Source organism: Zootermopsis nevadensis, unplaced genomic scaffold (assembly GCF_977971745.1).
Source record: "Zootermopsis nevadensis isolate Lab colony 2312 unplaced genomic scaffold, Znev_1.0 Znev_ptg000083l, whole genome shotgun sequence".
Taxonomy (NCBI): Eukaryota; Metazoa; Arthropoda; class Insecta; order Blattodea; family Termopsidae; genus Zootermopsis; species Zootermopsis nevadensis.
Window position 1 is genome coordinate 1,123,345 of NW_028259214.1, and position 27,445 is coordinate 1,150,789.

At 36.3% G+C, this 27,445-nt stretch overlaps 2 protein-coding genes, 1 long non-coding RNA gene and 1 pseudogene across 18 annotated transcripts in view; 3 read left to right on the forward strand and 1 right to left on the reverse strand.

Annotated features, from left to right (window-relative positions):
* The window catches only part of LOC147870932 (uncharacterized), a 40,379-nt gene extending 17,564 nt beyond the window's left edge, over positions 1-22,815 (forward strand). For 7 of the 15 annotated variants that reach the window (XM_087341659.1, XM_087341658.1, XM_087341660.1 and 4 more), the window contains 9 exons: positions 1,662-1,856; positions 5,702-5,827; positions 6,086-6,216; positions 7,192-7,308; positions 8,992-9,323; positions 12,314-12,585; positions 15,371-15,501; positions 15,923-16,062; positions 16,562-22,815. In XM_087341659.1, the coding sequence (XP_087197785.1) occupies positions 9,303-9,323; positions 12,314-12,585; positions 15,371-15,501; positions 15,923-16,062; positions 16,562-16,600 (603 nt within the window). In that variant the 5' untranslated portion in view covers positions 1,662-1,856; positions 5,702-5,827; positions 6,086-6,216; positions 7,192-7,308; positions 8,992-9,302 and the 3' untranslated portion in view covers positions 16,601-22,815. Of the gene's footprint in view, positions 1-1,661; positions 1,857-5,091; positions 5,308-5,701; positions 5,828-6,085; positions 6,217-7,191; positions 7,309-8,991; positions 9,324-12,313; positions 12,586-15,370; positions 15,502-15,922; positions 16,063-16,561 lie in introns of those variants that run through there. The other 8 variants (XR_015533027.1, XM_087341672.1, XM_087341662.1 and 5 more) reach the window with 8 other exon arrangements.
* Positions 1-27,445, reverse strand: part of LOC147870927 (uncharacterized) — a 474,306-nt gene that overhangs the window by 386,967 nt on the left and 59,894 nt on the right. The window lies entirely within an intron of this gene.
* Positions 19,485-22,815, forward strand: LOC147870933 (TBC1 domain family member 1-like). The gene is made up of 2 exons (XM_087341677.1): positions 19,485-19,616; positions 20,795-22,815. The coding sequence occupies exons 1-2, from the start codon at positions 19,529-19,531 to the stop codon at positions 20,917-20,919; spliced, it is 213 nt and encodes a 70-aa protein (XP_087197803.1). The 5' UTR covers positions 19,485-19,528; the 3' UTR covers positions 20,920-22,815.
* Positions 23,589-27,445, forward strand: part of LOC147870934 (ryanodine receptor-like) — a 70,487-nt pseudogene continuing 66,630 nt past the window's right edge. Inside the window, exons 1-5 of the transcript XR_015533026.1 lie at positions 23,589-24,051; positions 24,140-24,245; positions 24,891-24,984; positions 25,679-25,844; positions 26,970-27,141. The product of XR_015533026.1 is annotated as a ryanodine receptor-like (transcript). The remainder of the gene's footprint in view (positions 24,052-24,139; positions 24,246-24,890; positions 24,985-25,678; positions 25,845-26,969; positions 27,142-27,445) is intronic.

Below are 27,445 nucleotides of genomic sequence, written 5' to 3' on the forward strand. Positions count from 1 at the left end.
AATAGTGACTGGCTACAGGCCAGACAATCGAAGTTCAATCCTCAACAGGGGCAGAGGATTTTCTCCTAGCCTCTGTGTACAGACTGGTTCCTGTTTAATGGGTAATGGGGTTCTTTTCTGTGGATTAAATGCTGCTGTGGAATGGTGCAGACCACTCACCCCTTCCAGTGTCAAGGTTGAGAATGAGTAGGAGCTATACCTCCTCTCCCCTAAGTGCCAACATTGGCTTGTAACCTGATTACTTTACATTTACCCACCATTTCATCATCATCCAATTCTAAAGGGTTCTGAGGGCAGTAGTTTACACTTAAAATTATTTGTAATCAGGACTTTTTCCATCATCTGTTTTTTAAAATTCGCGACGTTTCACATCTTCAGGTGAGAGGTACTTACTCTGTTGAGTCCCTTAGAAAGAGCTAGTCTCTGTCACTGGACAATTTAATTTGTGCAGTTATATGAACTTATCCGCCCAAGTATGGGTTCTGTCAGTGAAATATAATACTTAAAAGATAAAATAAAAATTATAAGAGCAGTTCTGAAACCACATAAAAATTGACATCAAAACAATGCAAAAAAGGTGTTGGCATCCAAGTCATCAAAGGACATTGAAACCCAAACACCATAAAACACCTGAGAATACACTACTGTCGTCCTCTGTACGGGAGGATATGAACCTACTACCGGCGTCCTATAAGGAGGAAAGAACCTGTCACTAGTGTCCTCCTTGAGAGATAAGAGACTACCGGGTAACTTAGGACAAGTGTTGCACACAGTTATCGGTATCTATTAAACCATATTACTGCTGATTTCCTTGTTGATCAACGGAATCCATATGGGCGAAATTTCCAGACTGGTCTGACTAATGGGGTTCACCAATCACGCCATGTGAGCTGATTCTTTGTACTTTCTATAAGTACCGTTTCTTTTGATTTGAAGAATGCTGCCGTTCCAACTTATCCGATGGTCCTCCTCGTAAGCGTGCTCATCATCATGCTTTCCTTGATGACAAATTAATGAAAAATTCCTTCCAAACAGTTTCATCACTTTATTTTCCTCCCATTGTCTCATACTTTATCAAACATGTTTTAATGCCAAAAGAGTAATGGTAAGGTGTTTACAACAGTTTGGTTGTTACTATATCTGGGATCAAACTGAATTTATTGTCTGCATCACTGTCTTGCATGTATAAGGAAAACAAATTCATATAGTACATAATCCAAACACTTACTGACCCAGGAGGTGAGTCAGCGAGCTACAAAGTACTGTTGCCAGGAAATAATTTTTATAGTATGGGCAGTATATGCTTTCTTAGCTGCCACCCTTTCCGACTCATCTGGTTCCCTTGCCTTTTACTTTTAATAGATATGGAATGCAGAGATTCACCCCGGCTACTGTACTAGGTTCAAATCTTGGCCCAGGGATTGACTTTCCTGGTTGAAGTTTCTTATGGTTTTCCACAGTGCTTGTGAACAAATACCAAGATAGTACCTTTCCAATTAATTATTTGCTAATCATCCTAATATTCAATGCTGTGTAATCTGACTTGTTAGAAGTATAATTTAATAAACCCTAAATAAATAATTTATTCTCTAATTGTTATTAATGAATGATGTTTTTATTACTCTGATCCTGAAATATGTTAAGTGGGGTTGCTTGTGCAGATGCGCCACACACAGTGGGGAACATAAAGCTGGTGGTGTCCGCAGTTAGAGGGGCTGTTCCAACAGCCATCACAGAGACCGTTGAATGTGAAATGGTCTTACATAGTATCAGGCATCGCAGCACACAAGCTGACTCAGCTGTACCATTTGACATGAGTAGAGGATGTGTACCCAACATTTCTGGAGTTCAAACTGGTAAGTACACATTACAAATTACACCAATCTCTGGTCCATCTGGGAACATAACGTAACATTCATGCATGGTAGTTTATAACTAATGAACTACTGCAGAAAGTAATCCTTGAGCTTTATAACGTACCATTTGTATTATGATGAAATTAGTTCTATGTCTATATTAGCAACTGACACTTTGGTACCAAAATGAAAGGACTCATTATTACAAATTCCAAAGGCTACCATTGGACATGATTTTGAACGAATTCAAACAACCTCAAATTTTTAGTACTGCTTACCTGATATCCAGTTTAACATCCTACCTTCCAGTTCTTCATCAAACAAGTTATCGTTTTCCATCACATATCCCATCCTAACTTATTCTTCCTCCTATGATGTGTCTGCTTGCTTTATGGGTCATTATACAAAACCTCCTCCCGAGGCTTTGCTTTGTGTTGAAACCAGTTTCAATCCACTACTGGTTTGCTGGACCTATCGCAGCTTCGCGAGAACACCATTTGCCATCCTTCTGGGCTTTCATATCTACATTAGATGTGTCAGGGACTAATTCCCCACTTTGCATCACCCCAGTTGGCACTTCCCTACTTGTTGAAAATAAAACTGTAATGGGTCAACAGTAAACAGACAATTTTGTTGTAACCATTTTATAAACATAATTTATGTTGGGATTCAACATATTCAAAAGTAATTAATATAAAATTTGTAGGAGAAAGTAGTTAATTTGGTGATGTACCTTAAGGTCTCCTAAGCCATGCACTTGGAAGTAATTTAGACAGCCAAATAGACTGTATTTTAAGTTCACAACAGTTGATTTTATAACCAACTGTTTTTGAGAAAATTATTAATATGATAATTCTGGTTATGTACAGAAAATTATATGGTGATTGATCCAAAAAAATATTTAGTTTGACGTCAGCTTCATGCACATTGGGGTACTAATTCTGACGAAAATTAAAATCGCTCAGAAGTTTTAGAAAAACCTCAAATACGAAATCATTGAAATTTTGCAAAGTATAGTCAGCTTTTGGAGAACAAACGTGAACAGGTGGATGGTCACAAACTGAGCATTTTATACATTGTGCAAGGAATGCATATAAAAGTGATGTGCAACCTTTACAGATTTGACAGAATTTAGTTATTGTAAGGATTGTATGAATGTCAGATATGTGGTAATTGTGACAATGTGGCAAGTTGCATCTCCACAAAATTTTGTACCTGTGAAGGAGTATAATATTTGTTGATTTTTTATCATTCTGAAGAAACGAGTTTGAAGCCCTTTTTTCAAGTGGCATGTATCAATCTTCTACAAGTTTCAATTACAGGCATCTTCAGTAAATCTGGTGATTCAGAAAGACACTGTCATCATGTGGTGATTCTTTGGTCATGACTGTAACATATGTCTTATGGTGACAACCCATGAACATAACACCCTTTCCTTTATTGCGTACTTATTACATTATAATTTATGCATTGATGAATGTATTGAATGGAAGAGTATGAGTTCTTCCAGGATCATGTTTCTTTCTGTTTGTTACTCATTTTTCTGCGATATTATTGGATATTTTTATATAGGATTATAAAGTGTAAACATTGCACAGAGTTGGGAAATAAGGACACAGTTGCGAACTCATTGCATGCAAGTTGGACCTGCCATTTGATTCAACTGTGACAGACTGGCTAAACTATACTTAAAGGAAAATGGATTAAGGCAAAAGTGCAGGGCTTTCCTTGATTTCAACAGTCAAAAGTGTACATTGTGAGAAGCCAGCCTATCAGAGATGTTCTCTGAGGGGTGAAGCCTCATAAGTAGAAGGGACTGACTGAAATCTTCCAGTGAGTTGTGAGGAATTTTAAATCAAATCAGAAACTGAGAAGGGTGTTTTAGAAGCTGTGGTCATCCAAGATTTTTAAACATACACATGTTTGGATACCAGTTATTAAACAGAACAGGTGTCTCTTCATAAATCAATCAAATTTATGACTATAAAAGAATTTTGGAACCAACTTTAAGAAATTATATTATATGAATAGTTCATAAATAAACTGAGGCGAGCAGTTTAAAATTTGGGTTAATTTGAGGTGTTTGAGGTTGCAGTACATTAAGCATTGTGAACATTTATTTGTATTTGACAAATTATGACTGAGTGTGTTGTATGAATTATAGTTCTGATAGTTAACAGGCAAGTGTATCCAGTTTTAAGAGGCATTCTGTTTATAATAGAAAAGGGACAAGTCATGAAGATATCTTACTCCTCATCAAAACCACATTCAACCCTGATTTAGCACATACATCATTGACATTAACTAACCTATTCCTGTAATATTAAAGGTAGGAAGACTGTATACAAGGTTGCATATCATTTATATGAGGTTGAAATTGGCATCAACAACCAAGGAAATATGAGTCCAATTGTTTTTTATTCGTAAGAAAATAGTAAAGAAAAGTACTTCTGTATATTGAACAACTAAAATACTCCATAGGGCACAATCATTGAGAAGCTGGTAATAGGCTCGGCTAGTCAAGGTATTATCTTCTATTTATGGAAATGATTGTCAAGTTTGCTTTAGCTCACAGCCAGTCCCTACCCTGCACCAGATCAGTCCAATGCAGGTTTTAATTCCCTAAAATATGTTTTAATATTGGCCTATACTACCACTGTGCCAAGATCGAAAAGGCCTCAAAAGCTTTATAACCAATTTTTTGTGAGCACTTATTATGTCCCCCATGCATTCTATGTGACCCACCAACCTTAACCTGGATTACATCATCCTGATAATACTGGAAGGGAACGAACTGTGGAGATTTTCATTAAAAAAACCCTGAATCTGACAGACCACATTTCACTCCCATACCAAGCAGCAGTTAAGATTGTGTTGTTTCATATTTTAATCTTTGTATCTTTAGATGGAAAAATGAGTTTATGGGGTAGGACTGTCTGAAAAGATACACGAGCACGTACGTCATATCAACATCTTCAGTTTGTGATATACAGCCAGGTTCACCAACTTCCAGTTTGTTGCACCTCTTTTGTTAGCTGAGCGTCACTCGTTTGTGAAGGCTTACAATGCATGAAATTAGTAGATTGAAGATCGTTTTTAAGAATTATTTCACGATTCGTTTACAATGTACACTTCTGAAAAAATAAGAAGTAATCTATTGAGTACAGAAAGTAAATTAATTTAAGGCAGATATTTTAAATATTTGGCTCTCTTTGGTTGGCACGATGCTCTTTGTTCCTAGTAGCTGCAAAGTTACTTCCGTAAATACTGTGACTTTGGTAGCGTGGCGTTGGAGAATAGTTATGTCGTAATAAAATATGGATTTTGTTTGGTGTCGATGATTTTCAGGGTAATAGATTGTGGCAGCTGTTATACAGATTACTGTGGCTATGTGTAATTATTGTCTTGGCTTCTATTTTATGAACGCTTAACAATGTCGGTTGAGAATTGGGTAAATATGAATTGTGTGTGTGCAATCACGTGCTGCATAAAATTAATTCTCCATGTCTTGTGGAGTAGAAGATTCCAGAGTGTTGCAGTGTGCATTATGTTAAACAATATGAAACGTGTTATTATGAAGGGTTATTTCTGCTGTTAAACATTGAGTCACGGATTAAAATATAAAGATGCACACAATATTCTTGAATAGAAGATACAGTGAAGACATGGAGACGAATAATACAGTTCTGCACTGGTGTCGACATGATAGAATTTAGTTACATTGGCATGCCTGAATCTCGTCATATTAATACAATATTGCTCATATGCATTATTCAGAGAACAACTATCTTCCTCGATTTTTGAGATAGTTAACACAATTTTATAATTAATTTTTTATTTTACAGCAGAACATGGGTATAATCAAAATGGAGAATGATGTTGATGTTGAAAGTGAAAGAGATCCCATTGGCATGGTATCTGATGAGGTTCATGTACAATCAGCACTTTCAATAAAAAAAGATGAAACTGAGGTAAGCCTTCCTTTCAGATGAGATTTTTTTCTGTCCAGTTATACACATGCCTGAGTGTTTTTTTAGTGTATGAGTTGTTGTTATCTGTGAAACAGGTATAAACAAAGAACATTACTGTACGTTTATAACCTAACTCTGATTTGCTCCTGTAGTGCTCCAGGCCTGTAAGAATAATAGCAAATTGCACTCTGAATTGGGTAGTGTGAATATATTCATTATCTTAATTTATAATACAAAGTAACAAAGACACTCTTTCAGGCTTGTTTCAGTGGTTGAACCATTTTAAAGATGGAAACAAAAGGGTGGTTGGCAACACTCGAAGCGGGAAAGTTCAATCCTTGCGGCAAAGGAAACAGTCTATCATCATCATCCTAAAGTACATCCTATGGGTAGGATATCAAATAGTTTATATGACAGATGACAGCACATGTAGTTCATATGGCAACTGGTAGATGGCAGTGTGATCTTTTAATCTGAAAGATGTGATGGACAGCCCTTGGCCACAAAGTGTTCTTTGCGCCATTTCTCTATCAAATTCACGTATTATTCCGATATTATTGAATTTATGTGATAAATGTTTTGCGTTCTGTCCAGTTTTTCAGATAATGAATTTTGATGTAACTTGCTTTCATAAATATCATTATTTAAAAAATATAATAAGTTGTAAGGAACAATAATTTAAAAAATAAACGGCTTCAAGGATATTTAATAATATTCTTTTTGTGAACAATGATTATGTGGCATTGGAATTGAATTAATTATAATCTGACTTTTTTTCTGTGTTCTTAACATGCTCACACAGCTAAGCCATTTTTAACAAAATTCCAAATATTTTGAAGTATTACATTTGAGAAGTGATTGGCAGTCGATCAGTGATTCAAGGACTTTCGAAAGGTACCTGCATACACTATCTAGTTACAGGATGTGAAACTGTGTTCTCAGTTTTCTGAGAAAGGCGCTTTTTGTCTTATCAGGGCATATTTCTATCATCGCTGTATGATCCTGGTCAAAGAGCAGCATGCCTTTAGAAGTCAAAACATAACGCTTTCAGAACACACTTTGAGCATGTAGTTTTATTCTGTCACTGCATGCAGTTACCTTAATGGAATTCATTGAAATTTGTAGGTCATTTGTCATTCATGTCTGTAGAACATGAAGTACTACTGAAAATTGACTTGAGAGGTAAACCAGCAGCCAAGTACCTGGGAGTGAATGTGTTAAACATCTGACATAAAAATTATAGAATTTTGTGATGAGAATGCTGTATGTTGTGTACTTTCTGAGCCTGTCTCATAATTGACTCATACCATAACATTGAATGTTGCCAATCCTTTGTTTAAATGTCTGTTGGTATGCTTCCACAGCAATAAGACAAGCATTTCTTGCCACGACAGAGGCACAACGACGTGAGAAGCTGCCAGTGCTATCCTGTGAACACTGTCCAAAGGTGTGGTACCACAAGCTCTGTGCCGAAGCAGAAGGTGAGTGTGTAATGAGATAATGTTTGTAATATATATCGTAAAATCTTTTACTTGAAACAAAAATGTCGACTGCCTCATGTGAGGGTTATTTTTATGAGTCCAGTGTCTGTTCCTTTATCGATCAATGACGTACTGTCAGCAATGTTTGTACTGAACAGATTGTTTTCAAACTAGGTATGAACATCATTACATTGAATGTCGCTCCAGACATATTTCTTATATTCCTGTCTCTTCAGTGGTTCCAGACTTGCAGACATAGCAGTTGTTTCCTAGAAGGACCAGTTACTAGTACAGTTCTATCTTTTTCTATTTTAATTTAGGCAAGGACACGAAACCTCTTTGAGACTGAGTGCCATAAATTCTAAAAATGTACAATAAAAGCTTGTCATGTGATCACACCATGTGCCCCCCCCAGTAACATTTTTTAATAACATATATTATTATTTTGTACACATAGTACATTATAAGTAGCAATAAAAATTAGAAACTGTAACAATAGTACAAACAACTTTATTTATAAATTTAAAAATTTCCAGAATAACATATTTCTCACTGTCAGTGAGATTTTTGTTGCTGGATTTTAAATAATTTTAATTCAAGTCATGCTGTTGTGTGGTGACTTAATCAGTGACACTAAAATCTGTTGCTACACGTGGTATCACACTCTCTAAGTCTACTAATGATATTATATAACATTTGTCTCCTTTTTAATTTGCAAAATATATTTTTTTTGTCTTCAGACAGTGCAGAACTTCTTCCATGAGCCCAGGCATTTAATATAAGCCTGCATTTAAATTCCCAATAGTGAATGTGATAAGACAGCATACATTGTCTCTTTCTTGATTAGCTTTGTGTATCTTAAGGTGCACCAATTGACATCAATAGTAAAACGTAAAGGTAAAGTTTGTCCCACTATACGCCATGTAGGCGTTTGGGGTGAGTGGAGGTATAGCTCCTCTCTTCCTTGACCTCGGCACTAGATGGGGGTGAGTGGTCAGCATCACGCCCCGGCCGGCTTTACCCCCGGGAAAGGACCCCGGTACCCATTGTAGAGGAGGCTGGGTGGGCCCCAGAGGCTAGAGGAAAAATCCACTGCCCCCGTCGGAGATCGAACCCCGGTCGTAGCTAGTCACTATACTGACTGAGCTATCCCGGCTCATTGACATCAATAGTACTGCCTTTAATATTATCTTGGAGTAGAAAAGAGAATTGTCCTCTCTACATCTTATTTAGTGTCCTGTAAAATACAGAGTATCCCAAAAATATGTATGCACATTATAATATGGATTATTAGCCTTGTTATTGATCTTTGTGTGTTATGTTTATGAGGGGAGTCTAGTGTGGTCTACACTTAACAGATGATACCATGATTCATATACACAAATGGTGGAGGGTTGATTGAGTTTCAAGCAATGAAAATTCATTGATTGTCTGTATATATCTTTTTGGGACAGCCTGTATCATGAACTGATGTAAGCAATACTCCTGAAGTATCTGCAGTTTTCTTTGCTGGATCAAAGATATTTTGAATTCTTCCTAGATCATCAGACCTAAAGTAGTCATAAAAATTCTTTACAGTTGATTTACTTTGTCTTCGCCATATTACGCTTGTATCTAACACATGCACACTTTATTTTAGTGAGCGCACAACTTCTGAGAAACAATTTGTTGATTCTCTTTCAGGTTTGAATGACAAGCGCACACAAGCCGCCATCTTCCGTCGCCTGGATTTGTTACCAGAAGAAGAGCAGTCTGTGATATTAACTAAATTCCGAGGAGTAGAGACCTCAAGTCTCCGTGAGCAGAATGAGTTTCTCATGATGCTGCTAAGAGCACACTATGAAGGAAAGCAAGCTCGCCACACTCAGCGAGTTCCTTAATCAGTACCTGGGAGGGAGTACCATCTTCATGAAGGCCAAACGTTCCCTCAGCTGCTGAAGCGCAAGGGCTCACGAGATGATTTTGGACCAGTTGTGAAGGAATTGAGTCTGCCAATGAATGCTGCACTGTGTAAGGTAAAATAGCATGTTACTGGATCAGTACCTGAAACTTAAAATTCTGCCGTATTGCTTCTTTCAAGTACTTCAAAATAATTTTGCTCATGTTTCGTCATGCTGCCACTATCGTAGTCTCTTCTTATGATGGGGTGAGACTTTGTCTCTGTGGAACTGTGGCTGCTAATGGGCCCATTCTCCATCCCCCAGATGATACATGAGTGAATATGGAACTTGATTAAAGTGAAGGACTTAGACAGAAACTTGTCTCAGTGCCACTTTGTGCACCACAAATTCCACACGGACTGCCCTGACATAACCCAAGGCATCCAAGGTGAGATGCTGTTGCAATAAAAAACTACAGTTAGAAATGAGAGCTGCACTCTGTTGAGAACAAACTGACGTCCCATTTTACAAATGTTAATGAATGAAATTCTATTTTTACGCAATTAAAAATCAGTATCACTTCTTCAGTTTGTGTAATGATTTTTTATTACACAGAAGCACATGACAAGAAGTAACATACAACATAATTTCCACCCCTGATAACCATTACTCCCACCTTGCAAGTAGCCAAGTTCCTCCTTTGTGCTTTGTTCTGTGTTATTGAGAGTCTTATCTCACATTATCTTATTATTTGTATCTCCATTAATTTATAATTAATTGCTGTTCGTTATTATAAACATTTGTGAACTGTATACTTATCTTCCTTGACTCTCGTGTGTGAGTGCGCACGTGAGACTGAGAGAGATATATATAACTTTCTTTCAATGTAAGTTAATACTAATAAGTTTATTTTTGTGTTCACTTTAAAGGGACTTCCAATGAATATTTCTCTTCTATAAATTGAGTAGTTGGTGTACATTGTATATTGACTTTATTTGTTGTTGTTATTATGTGAACAGCCACGGTGGTCTAGCGGTTAGAACGCTGGCCTTGTAATCCTGGGGTCTCGGGTTCGAATTTATAACTTGTGTTGGGCAAGGCCGTGGTCTAGGCAACACGGAGTTTTCCTCCGTGGCATCCCAACAATTACTCCATTCACACACAGAAGAAGGCAATGGCAAACCACTTGTGGATCATCTGCCAAGAACGTATATGAACAGGTCCCAGTCCGAGAAAAGGAGGGAATGATCCTGTTCATATGGACCTGTCGTCACACAGAACACTAAATAAATAAAATAAAATAATTATGTGAACAGGAAAAGTGGTTTTTCATTTTGAAAGAATAAAAAATCTTTAAGGGTGTTCAGCAGCAAAGAATTGAAGAGAATATTTGTGACTAAGAGAAATGAATGCAGAATTTAAGAGAATTACATTGAACTCCATAAGATGTACATTTAATGTAGTAGTATGATTAATGAAGGATAATAATATGGTCATCATGATTTAAACAGTAAAACAGATGACTTCGTTTCAAACACTTCATGGTAGAATCAGACATGAATAGTATTTTCGAAATGGATCTTAAGAAACTAGCATGTGAGCATATAAATTGTACTGAACTAATTATGGATTGTGTCCAGTGGTGGTTTTTTTTTGATGAACCTACAAGTTCTGCGCACGTGGGATTGGCTGAATAACTGTCAACTCCTGCACCACGGAATTAGCAAATCACTGAATTGTAATTCTGTATTGCAGCCTTTAATGGGTTAGTCTAGTGTTACTCAGACTGTACTTTACAGAACACTGGCAATATATCGAGTAATCTCAAGGGTTCTAAGAGAGAATTTTGTCAAATGGTGGACTGACTCAGTTGTCAAATACCTTTGCTGTTATGGCAATATAGTTAACTTGATACACTGCGTCATTACACTTTTAAGTCACACTGTAACAATTTAGGGAAACAAGGTTATCAGTCATTGTTGTGTGCATTTTTAATGCCCTCAGCATGCATATTTAGGATGTGTGCAGCAGTACTTTATTGAAAACGGTGCAAATTAGAGATGAACTTCACATCTCCCAATACATTTTACTAGTTTTTATAAAGTTAGGACTGGCAGAAGAGTGGTGATGACTGTCATTCATAGTGACATGAAATCTGAGTGTCAGTATATGTGTAACATTATTTGGATGACCAACAACAAACAGTCTGTGTGATGCTGTGTGACTCCAGAGGGTAGCGTACCTAGCGGACGTTCTTACGAAGATACGTGAACAAAATTTTAAGGTGTGACTATCACAGTTATCTTGGCATGTGAACAAATTTATATATAAATAAAATAGAATTTTGGAGGACGTGTACTGGTTGAAAAAAAATGTTTCTGGCTGTTTTCAACCATTGGATGACTTTTCCAATGAACTTGAGAGCTGGATAAGTGATGATTTTCTTTCAGATACAATTGAACGTGTATGAGACCTACAAGTTGCAGTGAACGTTTTCAGTGGTTATGAAACCTTTGTACGTTCTCTGTCACAGAGAAAGGTTTGTTATTAGAAACAGATATAAGAAATATGACACTTCAGCAGGCCGTGGTTTTGAAAGATACATTAATAAACATTCCTCTTGGTAACTTTTGTGTCAGTTTGAAGGAAGATTGTCCACAAATTCCAAGTGTAGCTGTGAAGAAGCTACTTCCATTTCTATGTACATATATATGTGAAACAACATTCCCAAGATAAGATCATGAACAAACTCCACCCTGCAAGGATTATTTTCAAAAGTTTATAATCAGCTATCCAGTACATTTCCTGCTTTTACGTAGTGCAAAGGATCTCTGTTACGTTCATAAATCCAACCACTGGAGCCTAACCTGAGTCATTGAATCCATTACATGCCCTTCATGTTTTCTGAGCACAATTCTAATGTGAATTTCTCATATCCTTTGTGCACATTACGTGTCTGACCCATTTTATCCTCCTTGATTTAATCACCCAAACAGTACTAAGTTCTGAAGCTCTTTATTATGCATTTCTTTAGAACACTCTTACATAATCTTCCCAAGGTTCAGATATCTTGTCTGAAAGATAGTGCATTTTACTCATATACAGAAAACATATTGTTTTCCCAGGATCCCCCATCCTCTTCAGGGCACGCTAGCCCAACTACCCGTTCATCACCAGCTCCAACACTGGAAGTACCTGAGAACAACATAACAGACAGTGGTACCAGTGGTCTGCGACCACGTTCTTCTACAGTGGGCGCTGCAGAAGGCGAGACAATGAAACGGGAACTACAAAAAAAGCAGTCAAATGGCAGCCTTTCTGCCAGCAACTCCCAGCAACAGTTGAATTCCGTCACTCCTCCCAATGGACAGCAGAAGACCAGTCCCATGATGAATATGTGAGTTCCTTTTGTGGTGTTGTCAGTTGGTTGATAGAATTTCTTTTTTAAGTCTGTTCTCAAGTGTTATGTTTATATGGAACTCTTAGCTTATAAACAGTCAAACCTAATGCCTGATGAATTTAAACTACATAAATCTACATTTTGTTAATAAAATTTCTTCCACGTTATCATTAATGTGTATACCGTCATGTTAGTATTCTTCTAGAATTAGAGATGGACATTTACTTTGTTACAAATGTAATGATTGTACTCTCATGACCTGTTTGCAAGAGCCTCTTCTGTGAAAATTGGATAAAACCTTTTCTTTGAAGGATTGTTTCATCGCCACTTCCTCCCTAATCTTAAATGTTTACTGATGTCACTATGCAGGTAATACAGTTATTTATATGTAATATTTGTACAGATGGAGCATCAGCAAAGATACAGTCCGTACTATAACATCTTTCTGAACCCTCATATACAAGACAGATTTTTGTATTCTGAGATCTCTCCATTTCAGTGACAAATATTAACCTTATAATACACAAGATGAAAACTGTAACACAGTTTGGAAAATGAGAGTAATTATGTCGGTGATTCTCATGCTAAATATTAAAGTCTCATTTTCAGATAATAAATATGAAAGGATCAGTAAACAATTTGGGATACAGATCTACAAAGTGTGTGACTGAAATGGATATTTGTGTGATATGACAATTACAAATGCAGTGATGGACATGATTTGTGTAGTACAGGGGTCGTCAACCTTTTTATACCTACAGCCCACTTTTGTATCTTTGTTGATGGTAAAATTTCCTTACCGCCCACCGGTGCCGCACATACTGCCCACCACCATGAAAGAGGTACAGCTCGAAGACTGAAGGATGGCCGTTATGCGCACTAAACTCATGCCTTTGATACGGAGCTCATTTGTTGCTCCTTCATCCACGAGTTTACTTCGAGAAGTGCCCGGTGAATTATTATCTATATTCAAAATTTTAGAGATGGAATTCAAAAGTAAATTGCAAAAGCATATTTTAAAAAGTCAAACTCGCGAAGTTGTTAGCAGTGTATTCGTTATATGAAGGAAGAACCAAATTTGTAACAACGGACAAAAACCCACACCGCCCACCATGAAAGCTTGAATCGCCCACTAGTGGGCGGTACGGACCAGGTTGACGACCCCTGGTGTAGTATAATGTCTTCCTCTGATTTATGAGACAATTTGCATATTATGAGAATACATTGCTCTTGTCCTGTGAGGACGAGAATGCTGCAGGAACTGACTAAAACAGAGTTACATTTTGACGGGGTGAGGGGTGATCTGATTGAAGTGTATGTATGTATGTATGTATGAGAATAAGATTGCAAGGGGTTGTAACACATGTCTGGAAAGAGAAATTAACTGTTGCGTGGTCTATAGGTTTGCGTTATGATAAAACATTTGCAAATTCTGAAAGGGGTTAGATTCTTTCTCAGTAAAAAATACAACAGTTTCATAAGTTAGTGGATATTTTAAGCAAAGCTGGAAATTAAAATTTGTTCCTTTGATTATCTATCACCAGAAACTTCATGTTTTTTTAAGCATATTTAGATATTTTTATCTAGTTTTGGCATTCTGTGGTAGAATAAGAGAAGAACAGCTTCTTTCAGAGGACTGTTTGAAATATTCCAAAATTTTTGCAGAATTAACTGTGGGAAAATCTCAAGCATACTGAACAGACAGCACATTGATAGTAGTAACTTACGTGATTTTTATATTCTAAGAATCCAGAAACTGTCAACTAAATCGACATAGAAACAAACGTGCACTAACCCCAATCATTCAATGCTGGAGTTCACTCAAACATCAGTATATCAGATGCTTCGAGAGACATAAATTTAACCTCAAATGTTCTTCAGGACCAAACTATCTTAAGCAAAAACTGTAATAAAGAGTTTCAGGTTGGGGATGGAAGAGTACTTAATGATGAAAACAGAACTAAACTATAATATGTGAATAAAAATTATGAGTATAAAGCCATGAAAAACAGTCTGGCTAGCATAAAGTTTTAAGAATTCGTATATTCTATATTTTTATGACACTTTTAAAGAAGGAAATTGTAACATATTTTGTAATTAATGTGTACATAATGAGAAGTAATAACAGATGAAGAAGTTACAGTTGTATGTTTACTAACTCTGTACCATTACTTAAGTAAAATACATAACTGTAGGTCACCTGAAGATCTTATAAATACAGCAAAATGTGGAGTATCATCTTCATCATGGACGCTACAAACCAGGGTGGGGGTGTTAGCCCCATGCCCAACCCCCCCAACCTGGAAGACCAGGCCTCCGTATTTACATCACCTGGAAGCAAGGTGGTCCAGCTATACCCCCAGAATATCATACAAAAACAAAATAGATCACGTCTGTTGAAATATTTTTGTTAATAGTATTGAAAAATTAAATAATAAATGAATCTAAAAGAATGTGAAATATCTAGGTAATAACATTGTGGGTGTACACTGTCTGAAAATAAGCTTGTCAGTGCGTTTGATTTGTTGATTCAGGAATTGCTTAACTGTTATTTCGTAGAGCAATCGCCCACATAAATGTAGGACAGTAGTTTAACATTTTAGAGACAGACACATGTTTAGGGTTTTAAATTCTGTTATACCTTCAAAAATTTTGCAGTATTTAACAAGCTGAAACATGGGAGATAGGAGAGAATTTTCACAGTGTATTCAACTGAAAACTGTAATTTCTCCAGATTACTTTTACACCAAGCATTGAAACAAAACATTGATTTTGTGAACAGATTCCTGAAAGTTGGCCACACCTCAAAGACATCACCAACACAGGAGCTGAATCAGGATGTGGCAAGGCAATCTGGATCATGGCGCCAAGCCATCTTCAATCGGGTGCTGACGCCTAACAAGAACCTGTCTGGTAAACTTTAGTTTACTTTCGTTTGGAACCAGCACTGACAAATTTTTATGGCTTAAAGTATAATTTGCTTCATAACTTTTAATGAAGATTAACTGCTGGATTTTGTCAGGACCAGACAGATTTGTTATCAGTTTCAACAAGTGATTTTGTCCTCTTATTTCTTGACTAGTTGTTGCTAGTAGTGGAGTACTGTATGAGGCTCAGAATGATTCAGTCTCCTGAAATTAGACATTTCCTTCACTAAAGATGCAGTGGTTATATGGAATAAATATAAATATAATACAGTAAAGTAAAGCCATCCCACTGCACGCCATATAGCTCCTCTCTCTCTTGTCAGCATCACGCCCAGGAAATGTATTAGACTAAGAGGCTCTGTGATTATCTGTTGTGATTCTCTCATCCGTTTGTTGTGTTCAAGCAGAGAGGGGCCTGGGGTTAATCAGTATAAAGCAGCACCCACTGAAGCGAGACAGAGAAGAACTGCGTGCTCTGTGGAAAAAAGCTATCAACCAGCAACTGCTGCTCTTATACGGATGGAGAAGGAGAATGCGAGGCTGCGAGGTATCTGTCAGAAATATTATAATGCTTGTTTTAGAACAGAACTGTATAATAAACAGTCACAAAGGAAACAGGAAATGTGGTCAGCTGTCAATATTCACAAATTTGTTCTTCTGCCTGTTTGTAATTGAGCTTCATGCAATATACACCGTGTTTCAAAAGTAGCTTTACAACTTCGCAGGAGAATATAAATTTATTTAAAGGACGTGCGCAATATTTTTAAATGCACAAATTTAGCCGAACACATCAAGTTTCATGCACGTAAACTGTAGTACGGAAATGTTGCGGCGGGTTGAAGACGACGAAGGATTTCTGGACTCGGTAATTTTCAGTGACGAAAGCACGTTCCATGTCACTGGTAAGGTCAACGCCCACAACTGCAGGATTTGGGGTAGTGAAAATCCACGTACCTTCCTGGAACATGTTCATGACAGTCCAAAAGTTAATGTTTTGGGCCCTCAGCAAAGATAAAGTGTACAGCCCCTTCTTTTTCATGGAGAAGACTATTACCGGCATTGTGTATCTGGACATGCTCCAATAGTTCCTCATTCCTCAACTTGATGAAGATGACCAGGAAGGACGCATTCACTTCCAGCAAGATGGTGCACCCCCTCATTACCTCGGAGAAGTGCGCGAGTACCTCAACAACCGTTTCCCAGGTCAGTGAATTGGTCAGGCCGCACCAATAGCATGGCCACCTCGTTCCCCGGATCTAACACCTTTAGATTTTTTCTTGTGGGGATTTGTTAAAGATCGAGTGTACGTGCCACCCTTACCTGCAGATGTGGCCGAACTCCGAACTCGAATTACCACCGCAGTTGCTGAAGTGACACCAGAGATGCTACACCGCGTGTGGCAAGAAATTGACTACATAACAAATGGAAGTCACATTGAACCATAAAAATCTGATGGACATAAAACTTGAAGTGTTTGACTACATTTCTATGTTCTGAAATTATATGTTTCTCCTATCAGTTCACCAATATCTCACCCTCAAGTTGTAAAGCTACTTTTGAAACACGCTGTATTATCATCAACATTACTTGAAAAATTTATTGTGATGCTTTATTTATTTTTTTTAAAATCTTGGTTAAAACAAATTTTTTATGAACTGACAAATTATATTTATAATAATTAAATTTAATGATGGTGTAAGGCAATATAAACATATTAATAACTTCGGATTAATTGTTTCTACAGACATCAATGCATTTTGCCAAATAATTGGCACTAGGAGGCCAAGGCCCAATATGGGCTCTAGAGCCATTGGATGGATGGAGGAAGTGGCACATTGTGTGTTTGTAATTATATTCTCAATCATTCATTCTGCAATCCAAACATAAACAAGAGTGATGTAGCATTTACATGATTATGTATATTATCTTTTATCATCTGTGCACCAAGTTTTATGCTTGGTCTAGCTGATCATGTGTTGCAGTAGCATAGTGGTAAACTATTTCACGCTAAAGTTAAAATCCAGCTTACAGCCCCACATGATGGGAGTTTAAATCCCCTGTGATAAAGGTTATTATGCATTCTTTGCACACATGCGTATACACAAAGTATTTTGGTGATGTTTTGAACATCATGCCATTTGGGGAGATGAATCAGATATTTCCATTTGCTGTTTCATATCACATCTTGCTGCGACAACTGATTCTGCTTGCTCATCACTTTTTTTCTCTGTCTGATGAGTCACTTTTGTGATCAAATTCATGATTATCACCAATTTCATTTTGAGTATAACCAGATTCTACTTCTGAAATATTGTCACATGCACAATCCAGAATTGGCACAATATCATCACTTGCATCATCATTTTGCACCATATTGTGCATTTGCTACAAGGGAAATTAAAAAAAAAATATTTTCATCGTCATCATCTAACTATCAAGGAGTTTGGGCCTAATGACCCATTCTGGCCTCAATCGTCCAGGAATTCTTTAAAGGGCGTCCTTTATTTCTTCTTCCTATTGGTTTGTGTTTCAAAATTAGATGTGGAAATCTGTTTTGCAATGTGTAAAAATTGTCATCAGACTATTTTAATCTTGTATTGATGTCCAGATTATGGTATGTACAGAGATTTGTATGCTTGTGACATCTGGTGAATATTTTACATGCTATTTAAAATAAACAGCAGTGTTTCTAATCCTGTAATGCCATTTGTCGTTGCTGCTACTTGGACATTTTAACACATTTTCAAACAGCAATGGGGTTTGGCTGCATTACACTGATATTTTATTATATCATTATTCATTATTATAAAATATTTTTCAATTCTTTTGCAGGAGATGTACATTATTTTTGTTATTCTGAAATTTTGGTTTGCAGGCATTTGTTTCCATAATTTTTTTCGTATCTTCCACACACTCGTGCTTTTATAAAGAAAGATAAGTAATGTTAGTAGTTTAAGTGTAAAAGTTGTGAAAAGTGGAAAGTAATACATAGTTTTTGTTTATCAGAGTTTATAACCTTATTTGCAATGATCTAATCACCTTGTGAATATGAAGGTATACCAGCATACACAAAGAAACAGCTATTGATTAATCTAATTTCTTCTTCTGAACACCAAACTCTCTGGTATTAGAATCGAAAGGTAACACTAAAATATGATTTTAGAATCTGTCCTCAATCCAATCCACCTCTAACAACAAATTTAAACTCTGATAATAGGACCTAGTGATTAGGAAGTGCTCCCACTACGTCCGGAATCCAATGAAGTCCGTATTTAATGCGTTCACTCTCAGGTAGCAGAACCTAGAGGTTTAATACTGCTAACAAAAATTCCACCATTTTATCCTGTTATGTTCCAGTACGAGGCCAGGAAATAACATTTTTTCTTTGCACAGTATATTTTTAAGTTGGAATAAATGTGCAATTATTATGTTGATATTGAAATTAGAGTAGAGCGCTGATTGTTCATGGTAGTTGTGGGAGGCAAGGGCCCAGATAATCTAAAACACAGTTAATGCAGATTATATTTAATTAGCATTATCATCATCATCCGTGTAAGCAAAATAGGAACTTTCACAAATTTGTACATATTAACATACATATTCCTATTGTAAAACATACTAAACATTCTTTTTTGAAGTCATTTTGTAAGCAAGTCCATAGATTTTGTTTTGATATTTCTGTTGGCCTTTTTTTTATATACTCACAAATTTGTAAAAAGGTCATCGTAATCAAAGTCATTTTCATTTCCCATGAAGTAAAGTGAAGATAAGGAAAATGTAATTACGCAGTCTGAGACCATGGATGAATTTGGGCCCCAGATAATCAGAGCTGTGCTGTAGTTTACTAATTTTGTATTTTATTGAATTACGAATAATAATTAACAACCACAGGATTGGTTACATCATCAGACACTGTAAAGTAACCCATTGTTTTGGCAGCCCGACAGGAGGAAGCGACAGTGAAGCGCATCAAGTTGGAATATGATGAGATAGGTTCATGTGTGCGAGAAGTAATGGAGGTGTGGGATCTCTTGGTGAGCAAGGAGAGTCGCGTCTCAACTCAGTGTGACTCCAAAATGCTGCTCCAAGCCATCAGGCAGGGTGAGACATGAGATAATAGCAGATAATGGAGAAATAGTTCAGTGACAGGATTAAAATAATTTAATCTCAGAAATAATAAAGTTAAATCTGGGGTTATACGCATTTGAAGAGGGTTGGGAAGGATTGTTATCCTACCCCTTACATAACTATGAACAGAGAGGGAACTTCACTGACAAATATGTGGCATTTGGTAAAGTACACTAATAAAGCCAAATTTCATCATTTTATACTTAAGCATCTGTAGACTTAACATTATATTGTGTTGTATTTCTTAATACTGCTGCTTTGTATTTGAGGAGTTACTGGTTTCAATACCAGCCTGTTATTTTTAATGTTTTTTTCTTGTACTGTTGAAGGAGACATCACATTGGTGTTTGAAAATAAGCCATGACCAATTCTTTCATGTAACATACCATTTGTAATCACCTTATTACACAATACAAGATGATTATAAATATTCTTTTCACTTTTAAAAAATGTTTTTAAAAAGGTAAGCTATGCACGATAATGAAATTTGTAGGGCATGAATAAAAACTCGTTTTGAAGTCAGTTACCTAATTTCAATGTGAGCCCAGCTGGTGATTCTACATGTGTCAAAATGATTGTCATTCTCATTCCAAACATTGCACATTTGAACATACATCATCATCTCAGATGTGAATTTTGATGTCATTTTGGTTTTGAATTATTGGTGCAGGGGTAGACAGTCTGTCAAACGCCCCCCCTTCTGACACAAAAAAAATTGCAGGGACCTAGGGGCAAACAGCTGTTCAGAAATTGTCACACTGCAATGAAAATGAAATGTGTTACCATGGGCAATATATGAATGCATTTCACATTCTGTTCACAGTTATTTTAGAAACAGGCTTGTATGAAGCATAAGTGGATGGTTTGGCAGGTGAGGTTAGCCCAGACTCTCTTCAAAACCATCTCTGCATTGCCTTCATTGATAGGATTTCATGAAACCACAACATACAGTTATCTCTCTGCATACAGTTCATACTTAAGGTCTACATCCTGAAAATGTTATTATTGAGCGTAGATTTTCTTAGAATAAAATGTCTAGAAGTGCAAAGATAATTCATAATCACTCTTTGTATCACCTCTGCATAATAAATTTGTTAGGAGTTTTCTTACTAAAGTGTTTAATTTCACAAGATTGTTGGATGTTTTTGCAGGAGTTCCACGCAGCAAGCGTGGGGATGTTTGGCACTTCCTGGCAGAGCAGTACTGTCTGACATCCATTAATTTATGTGCCTCATTTGCAGCCATTGCCCTTTCATTACTCACCTCAAGTCTCTGACTGAGCAGTGATAATGTTTCATTAATGGATTCATAGTCAACTAAATTGTGTTGGTAATTTTCAGCTATTGAAATCCAAAATTTAAAACTAAACTTTAACTGGACCTAAAGTATGGTAGTTGAGTTTCCTGTGCACTAGATATAATACACTTATTCCACTAGTGACATCAATTATTACCTGTGCTTTTTTAATAAAATGTATACTATATAAAATAGTTCTAATAAGAGGTGTAGAACTTAGTGGAAAGTACATATTACATCGTGCATGAACTTCTTATATGATAAGCTACTAGGAAAATTTAATTTTTGTTTTGTGTAAAGTAGAAATAATATTCAAATGATTGATAACCAGATTGATAACTATACTACATTCTGAAGACAACTTTTGCTGGAAACTCCAAACATTGGAATTTAGCCATCAGAATCTTCCAAGCAGTTTTTGACATAAAGCATTTGAATGGACATATTGACAGATAACATAATCTCCACATGACATATTTATTTTATGAATCAAAAAAGATACATGACAAAGAACACGTGATAGTGTAAGCAACTTCTATAGACATTTTCAAGTTACGCGTCTTATGTTTTTATGTATTTGATAATTTACCAGAAAATTAAATTTACATAAAAATGTGTATCCAATTATTTCTTACAAGTCTTTTCCAGAATGTTTTTTGTTCAGAGGAATAATTAGTGAGATTCTTGTCAATTATGTTTCATAATGTATATTGGTGTTTATATGAAATGGTTGTTATTATTGTCAGCTGGTAATGAAAATTAGAATTAGTAGATGGATCTAATGAAACTTCAAATATAATAGTTTGGCAAAATACATCCACTTTTTATAGACTTCAAATATACAAATAAGTGGCTAGGACAGACATACACACCTCCCTTTTGTAAATTAACTTTATTTTCTCTGTGCAAAGAGTACATACTATTAAACTATTTGCTGATGTCACAAGCGTCATAATTTCAAATAAAAATTTTGATGATTTCTGTTCAACATCAAACAGTTCTGTCTCATAATGAGTAGATGGTTTACTGCTAACAAACTGGCCCTAAATCTAATAAAATTTATAACAAATAACTCTCCACAATTTGCTTTAAGTATTGGTTATAGTGGGAAGTATATACAAGAGTCAGTAAACACAAAATTCTTGGGTTTGCAAATTGATAATCACCTAAATTGGACTAATCATATTGATAAACTGATACCTAAGTTAGATCTCTGTTGCATGTCAGCAACTCTGACACACTCAGATCTGAATATTTTGCCTATTTTAACTATTTAATGAAATATGGAATAATTTTGGGGGGAAATTCATCAAACATCAAAAAGATATTCACTTTACAAAAGAAAATTGTTAGGTTATTGGCTGGTGTAAGACCTAGGAATTCATGTAGAAGTCTATTTAAGAGATTAGAGATCTTAGCTCTTCCATGTGAATACATATTCTTGTTAATGAACTTTATTGTAAATAACCAAGAACTCTTTCAAACTATACACCAGATCAACACAAGGAATAAAAATCTGCTTCATAGACCAATTGCCAACTTCTCATGTTTTCAGAAGAGTGCATATTATGCAGGGATCAAAATTTTCAACAGTCTATCATCAAATCTCACAAGTCTTGTAAATAAAAAGGCACAATTTAAATCAGCATTGAAAAGATACTTAATTACACAATCCTTTCACTCTGTCGATGAATCCCTAATGTCTAAAAGTAAGTCGTAATTTATCCTTTGTTTGTATTTTTGTGACATTTATATGACTTGTATTTGTATAACATGTATTGTATTATTATTACGACTTATTCCACATCCTATTGTCATCTGACTAAGTTATGGATCCATGGAATGTAATAAAGATGTATGTATGAATGCAAGAGTCTTTCTGCCTGTTGTTTTTTGGGGTGTGAAACTTGGTCTCTCATAAAAGAGAAGAGAGTTTGAGAGTACAGGTCTTGGAATATGTTTTTGATTTTAGAAGAGATCCGGTAACAGAATACTGGGAACAATTACATAATAAGAAGCTTCTTAATTTATTTTTTAATTAAAACTTTTAGTGCAGTTGAATTAAGAAGGATGTGATAGGCGATCATGGAACATATATGCGGCATATGAGAAATACAAAGTTCTGATCCAGAAATGTAAAGGAAGGAGACAGTTTGGGAAACCTATTAAGAAACTACTGGCATACATATATTACAGTACGTGAGGTATTGCAGGCAGCATTTCACACAGCAGGTCAACGGAGTGTGCTTCGACGTAGATCTACTTCAGATCCGTGGTCGGTAGATGGCAGCAGAGTCTGTTACAGTGCGCAAAGAATGATAATCGAATATCCCTCATTCTCCCGCGATGGCGGGATGTGTCCGCTGCTTTTCAGATGTTGCCATCCCTGCGTACGAGAAAATGGCGTAAATATTCTGTATCGTTTCTGTCCACTGCATTTCTTCTGTCATATATTGCGAGGTCGTGCAAGTTAATGTGACGTTATTTGAGCATTTGTTGAATTTATGTGTGTTATCTTTCCCTTGTGTGGAGGACTTAAAGTAAGAACTATTTCGAACATGTCATTTCATGCAATATACATGCACTTCAAAACTTTCGACACAAGTACAAGAACATGTGGTGGCATAAAGGAGTAATTATATTGATATTTATTTCTTTAAATGACTTCTGTTTTGAAGTGACTCAGAATATATAACAGGATTTTGTGATCACAGTGATGAGTCTTCAACTCTCATAAGATTAATCAAATTTACGATCAGTTGAACAAGTTTCTGTTTCTGAAGGAAGAGGCTGTATTACAGAGAGAAGAATGTTGGTGATTTCTATCCTACACCCTTATAAATTAATTATTGTAGCTGTGAATTTTATAACAGAATAGTAAGACAAAAACAGAAAATACAGTGGAGTCTGTATAAATTTTATACAGGCTCTCCAAGATGATATTGAAACACTGCAGCCAAATGATAACAACACAGAAACTGCTGAACAATGCTGACCGAAACTTTGCAGCAGAGCTACAATTACAAGTTGAGATACTGGTTGGGAAGTGGAAGAAGTTGGTAGAAGGAGCAAAACATTTGTTTGAAAGATGCTTTTAGAGGGAAGTAAGATGGTAAGTTGGATATTCCCACACCTGGTTTAAAACCTGGCCGTAATGTTGGAATAAAACCTGTAATTGTCTCATTCTTGCCATTTTAAAGCGAACAGCTAAAGAAAATGACCTGTCTGTGGTGAACGCATCTTTTCACGTGTCTCACTGGTCTGTGCAACCGTATGGAACTGGTATCAGCAGGATGAAGTATGTAGGTATGTATACAGCACTTCAGCTCACTAGAGAGTAATTATAATCAGGCATACTATAAAGTATAGATAGAAGATGATGGTGTTGTTCTTCCAAGTTGTGGTGCTCTGTGGACTCAGGTAGATAACAGTGATTTGGAGAAACATACTGTCTTTGAAATTTGGTATCTTCCTATGAGTCTTCTTGATGTCACAACCCAAAAAAACAACAACATTGTCACTTTAAAATCTATAGTTGCAACAAATGCTTCATTTTACTGCCAGTTTTAAATTTTATACTTCAAATTGATCACTTCATTTAAGTTGGTAAATGTGATTTCAATGACAATATAGAAGTTGTTACCTCAGTAGATCAATGCCAAAAATAACTTTGAAGTCTGATTCTTAACTTGAAGAGATTCTGCTTTATGATATTATGAACCACCATTAAAATATAGTTGTATTATATTGTGGACATGACAACTGTTATATATGTATGTGTGTGTGTGGGGGGGGGGGGGGGGATGCATGCATGTAGTTACACAAAACTGACTGCTCAGCATATACATTTAGATGATATTATTATAGGTTGTATTTGTTAATGGAAACTGAATGGTTTAGTGCTATCTGAAGCAAGATGCGTAACTGAAACAATGCACATTCATATTTGAGGTTATGTCTTTGGTGGTTATGTGTTAAGGTTCTTCCATGGGGGTGATGAATGCCTCACCATTCCATCTACTTGGACCGATCAACCTGGACAAAAGTAAGATTTGTGTTATTGGAAGGGATGAAATACAGTTATGAGGTATGGTCCTTTATATGTTTAGAAAGGGATTGTTTTTAAAGAAGATGGCTATCTGCTGGGATGTGGCGTCGTGTAGTCTGGCAGGTATAGACGTGCGTTTCGGAGGAGCTTACCATCTCCGTCATCAGAGTGATGATGCAGGCAATAAGCTCCTCTGAAATGTTTGGTTGATATACACGATATTACATGGTGCTATATCCAAGAAACAACCATCTTCATACTCATCTTGAAATTATCAAATCTCACTGGAATATTTTTAATTTTTATAATTAAATTTTTTCATTCTAATTGTGTTAGAAATTGATTATTTAGGAAAACGGGGTTTACCCTTCATGTCCAAAGTGTTAGGTTTGTGATGGTCAATTTAAATTTTTAAGCAGCTGGTATGGTAATTCTGTGTAGCCAGTCTGTAACAGAAACCTGGGGTATGAAGACAAAGAGTGGCCACGTGATAGTTACTCCGTTGGCAGACGCACGTGGAAATGAACACAGAAATTGTTGTTGTTGTTTTTTTTTTTTTTTTTTGTGTTACGTACTTAGAAACATGCTTCAACCTGAATTGAAACCTGTGATTCCAGTCTGAATGGTCCATATCATAGAACGCACAGCCATGGCGATCTGTTGTATGCAATTAATTGTTAATTTTTTTCAGCATAGTTGTTTATGAGGGTGGCAGTGTCGCTGTGGCGACTGGAATTGCCAAGAACCAAATGGGCAGGCGGCTTCATCAACTGGTATCATCCGATGAGGATCCGCCACCTCACTACTGTTCGATACTTGGGAGTTAATGAGAACAATGAGCTCTACCTAGTAAGAAAGTATGTTAACTATGGAAGATAAATAGCATAACCGTAGAATAAGAGAAGTATGGATTTTACAGAAATAGGTTGTGAAGTTGGTGGAACTGGCTCAGGGTTGTATCCAGTGGTTGACATTTGCATTAGCAGTGTTGAACCATTGGATTCTACTGCCAGTAGAGATGGCTGGCAACTGAGAAGTCACATAACCCATATTAAAGTATTTGCTGATGGTTGCAGTTCAATACAATTTAACTGGATTAATAAAAACACAATGCTGCTGTGAGTGTACGAGGCCCACACATGGCACGTCATGTTTTAACCTCCTCGCACTAGTCCGTCAGTCGCCTTACAGCAGTTGAAGTGTAAGGATAATTTCTTCAGAAGTGCAAAAAAGTGTTCGACCATTTCGTTCTTACTTAAAATGGCCAGCATGAGTTTATGATTAGATTTCCAGATTCTCCTGTGCCGAAGAAATTGACAATTTCTTGTTTGGTGAACTGTTTTTTCTGTAACAGGAACTCTACACTGCAGTTCATTAAACTTGAGCAAAAGCTTGAGTGCGTGCATCACCGAACACAATGGACATTAGCAACATATAATATAAAATGTATTTTTCTTTGTTTTCTGATTTCAGCTTAATTTATTTTTTTTTAGAATAGAATGTGTGTCAGGAATGGGTTGCATGACTTTACAGTCGTTCTGTGCATATGCTCATATAAACAGAACTTGGCAGAGGTGGTAATGATGTTTTAGTTTTTGTTCCTCAGAATCTGAAGCAGTTCATTTCTGCATTACATGAGATTGAGGCCTACATGCATTATATACAACGCCTGACCCATCAGTAATTATAAACCTTATAATATTAACTAGAAGGGCCCCAAGAGTAAACAGTCTTGCAAAGATTTACTACAACCCAAGTATAAAATATCCTTACTATTATAGGTTTATGACTTACAGTTTTTTCTCCAATTTCTCTCAGTTAGAAAACAACTGATTTTAATGAGTTGACACGTATTGTAATATTGTACGCTCTTGAACAGAACAGCTGGGCAACTGGTGTTAAATAGCTTTTGCTTTGAAAGTTAGGATGAGAGTATATTCATCTCTGTTTTGGAAAAATGCATGTAACATTTTTGCACGCAGAGATGATGCTACATTTGCCACGTCCACTTTCTGCTTGCGACAAGAGAAGGATGACCTAAAAGTGGTCCTGGAAGAAAAGGATCTAGAAGTGATCGGAGCTCCCATCATCAAATATGGTGACAGTACTGTCATTGTGCAGCACTCAGATTCAGGGCTGTGGCTCTTGTACAAGGTCTGTATACGTATCGTCCGTCAACTAAATTGGGTCATAAGGTGTTTACTTTTCAAGTTACCAGATTTGTAACATAAGAATTTGAAATTATTATATTATATTAAATAAGTGTTGACAAAGAGAGTTGTAGTTTTACCTGACAGTCATTGCACAATGAATAATAATGTGGCATTGTAACATGCAGTTATGGAGAAACTAAATACTGTCTTACTGAAACTGTTCAGAAGCAAAATTTAAAATGTTTCTTCAAAGAAAAAATCTTGTTAAGGACACCATAGAATCATTGCACTAATATGAAGTTTAA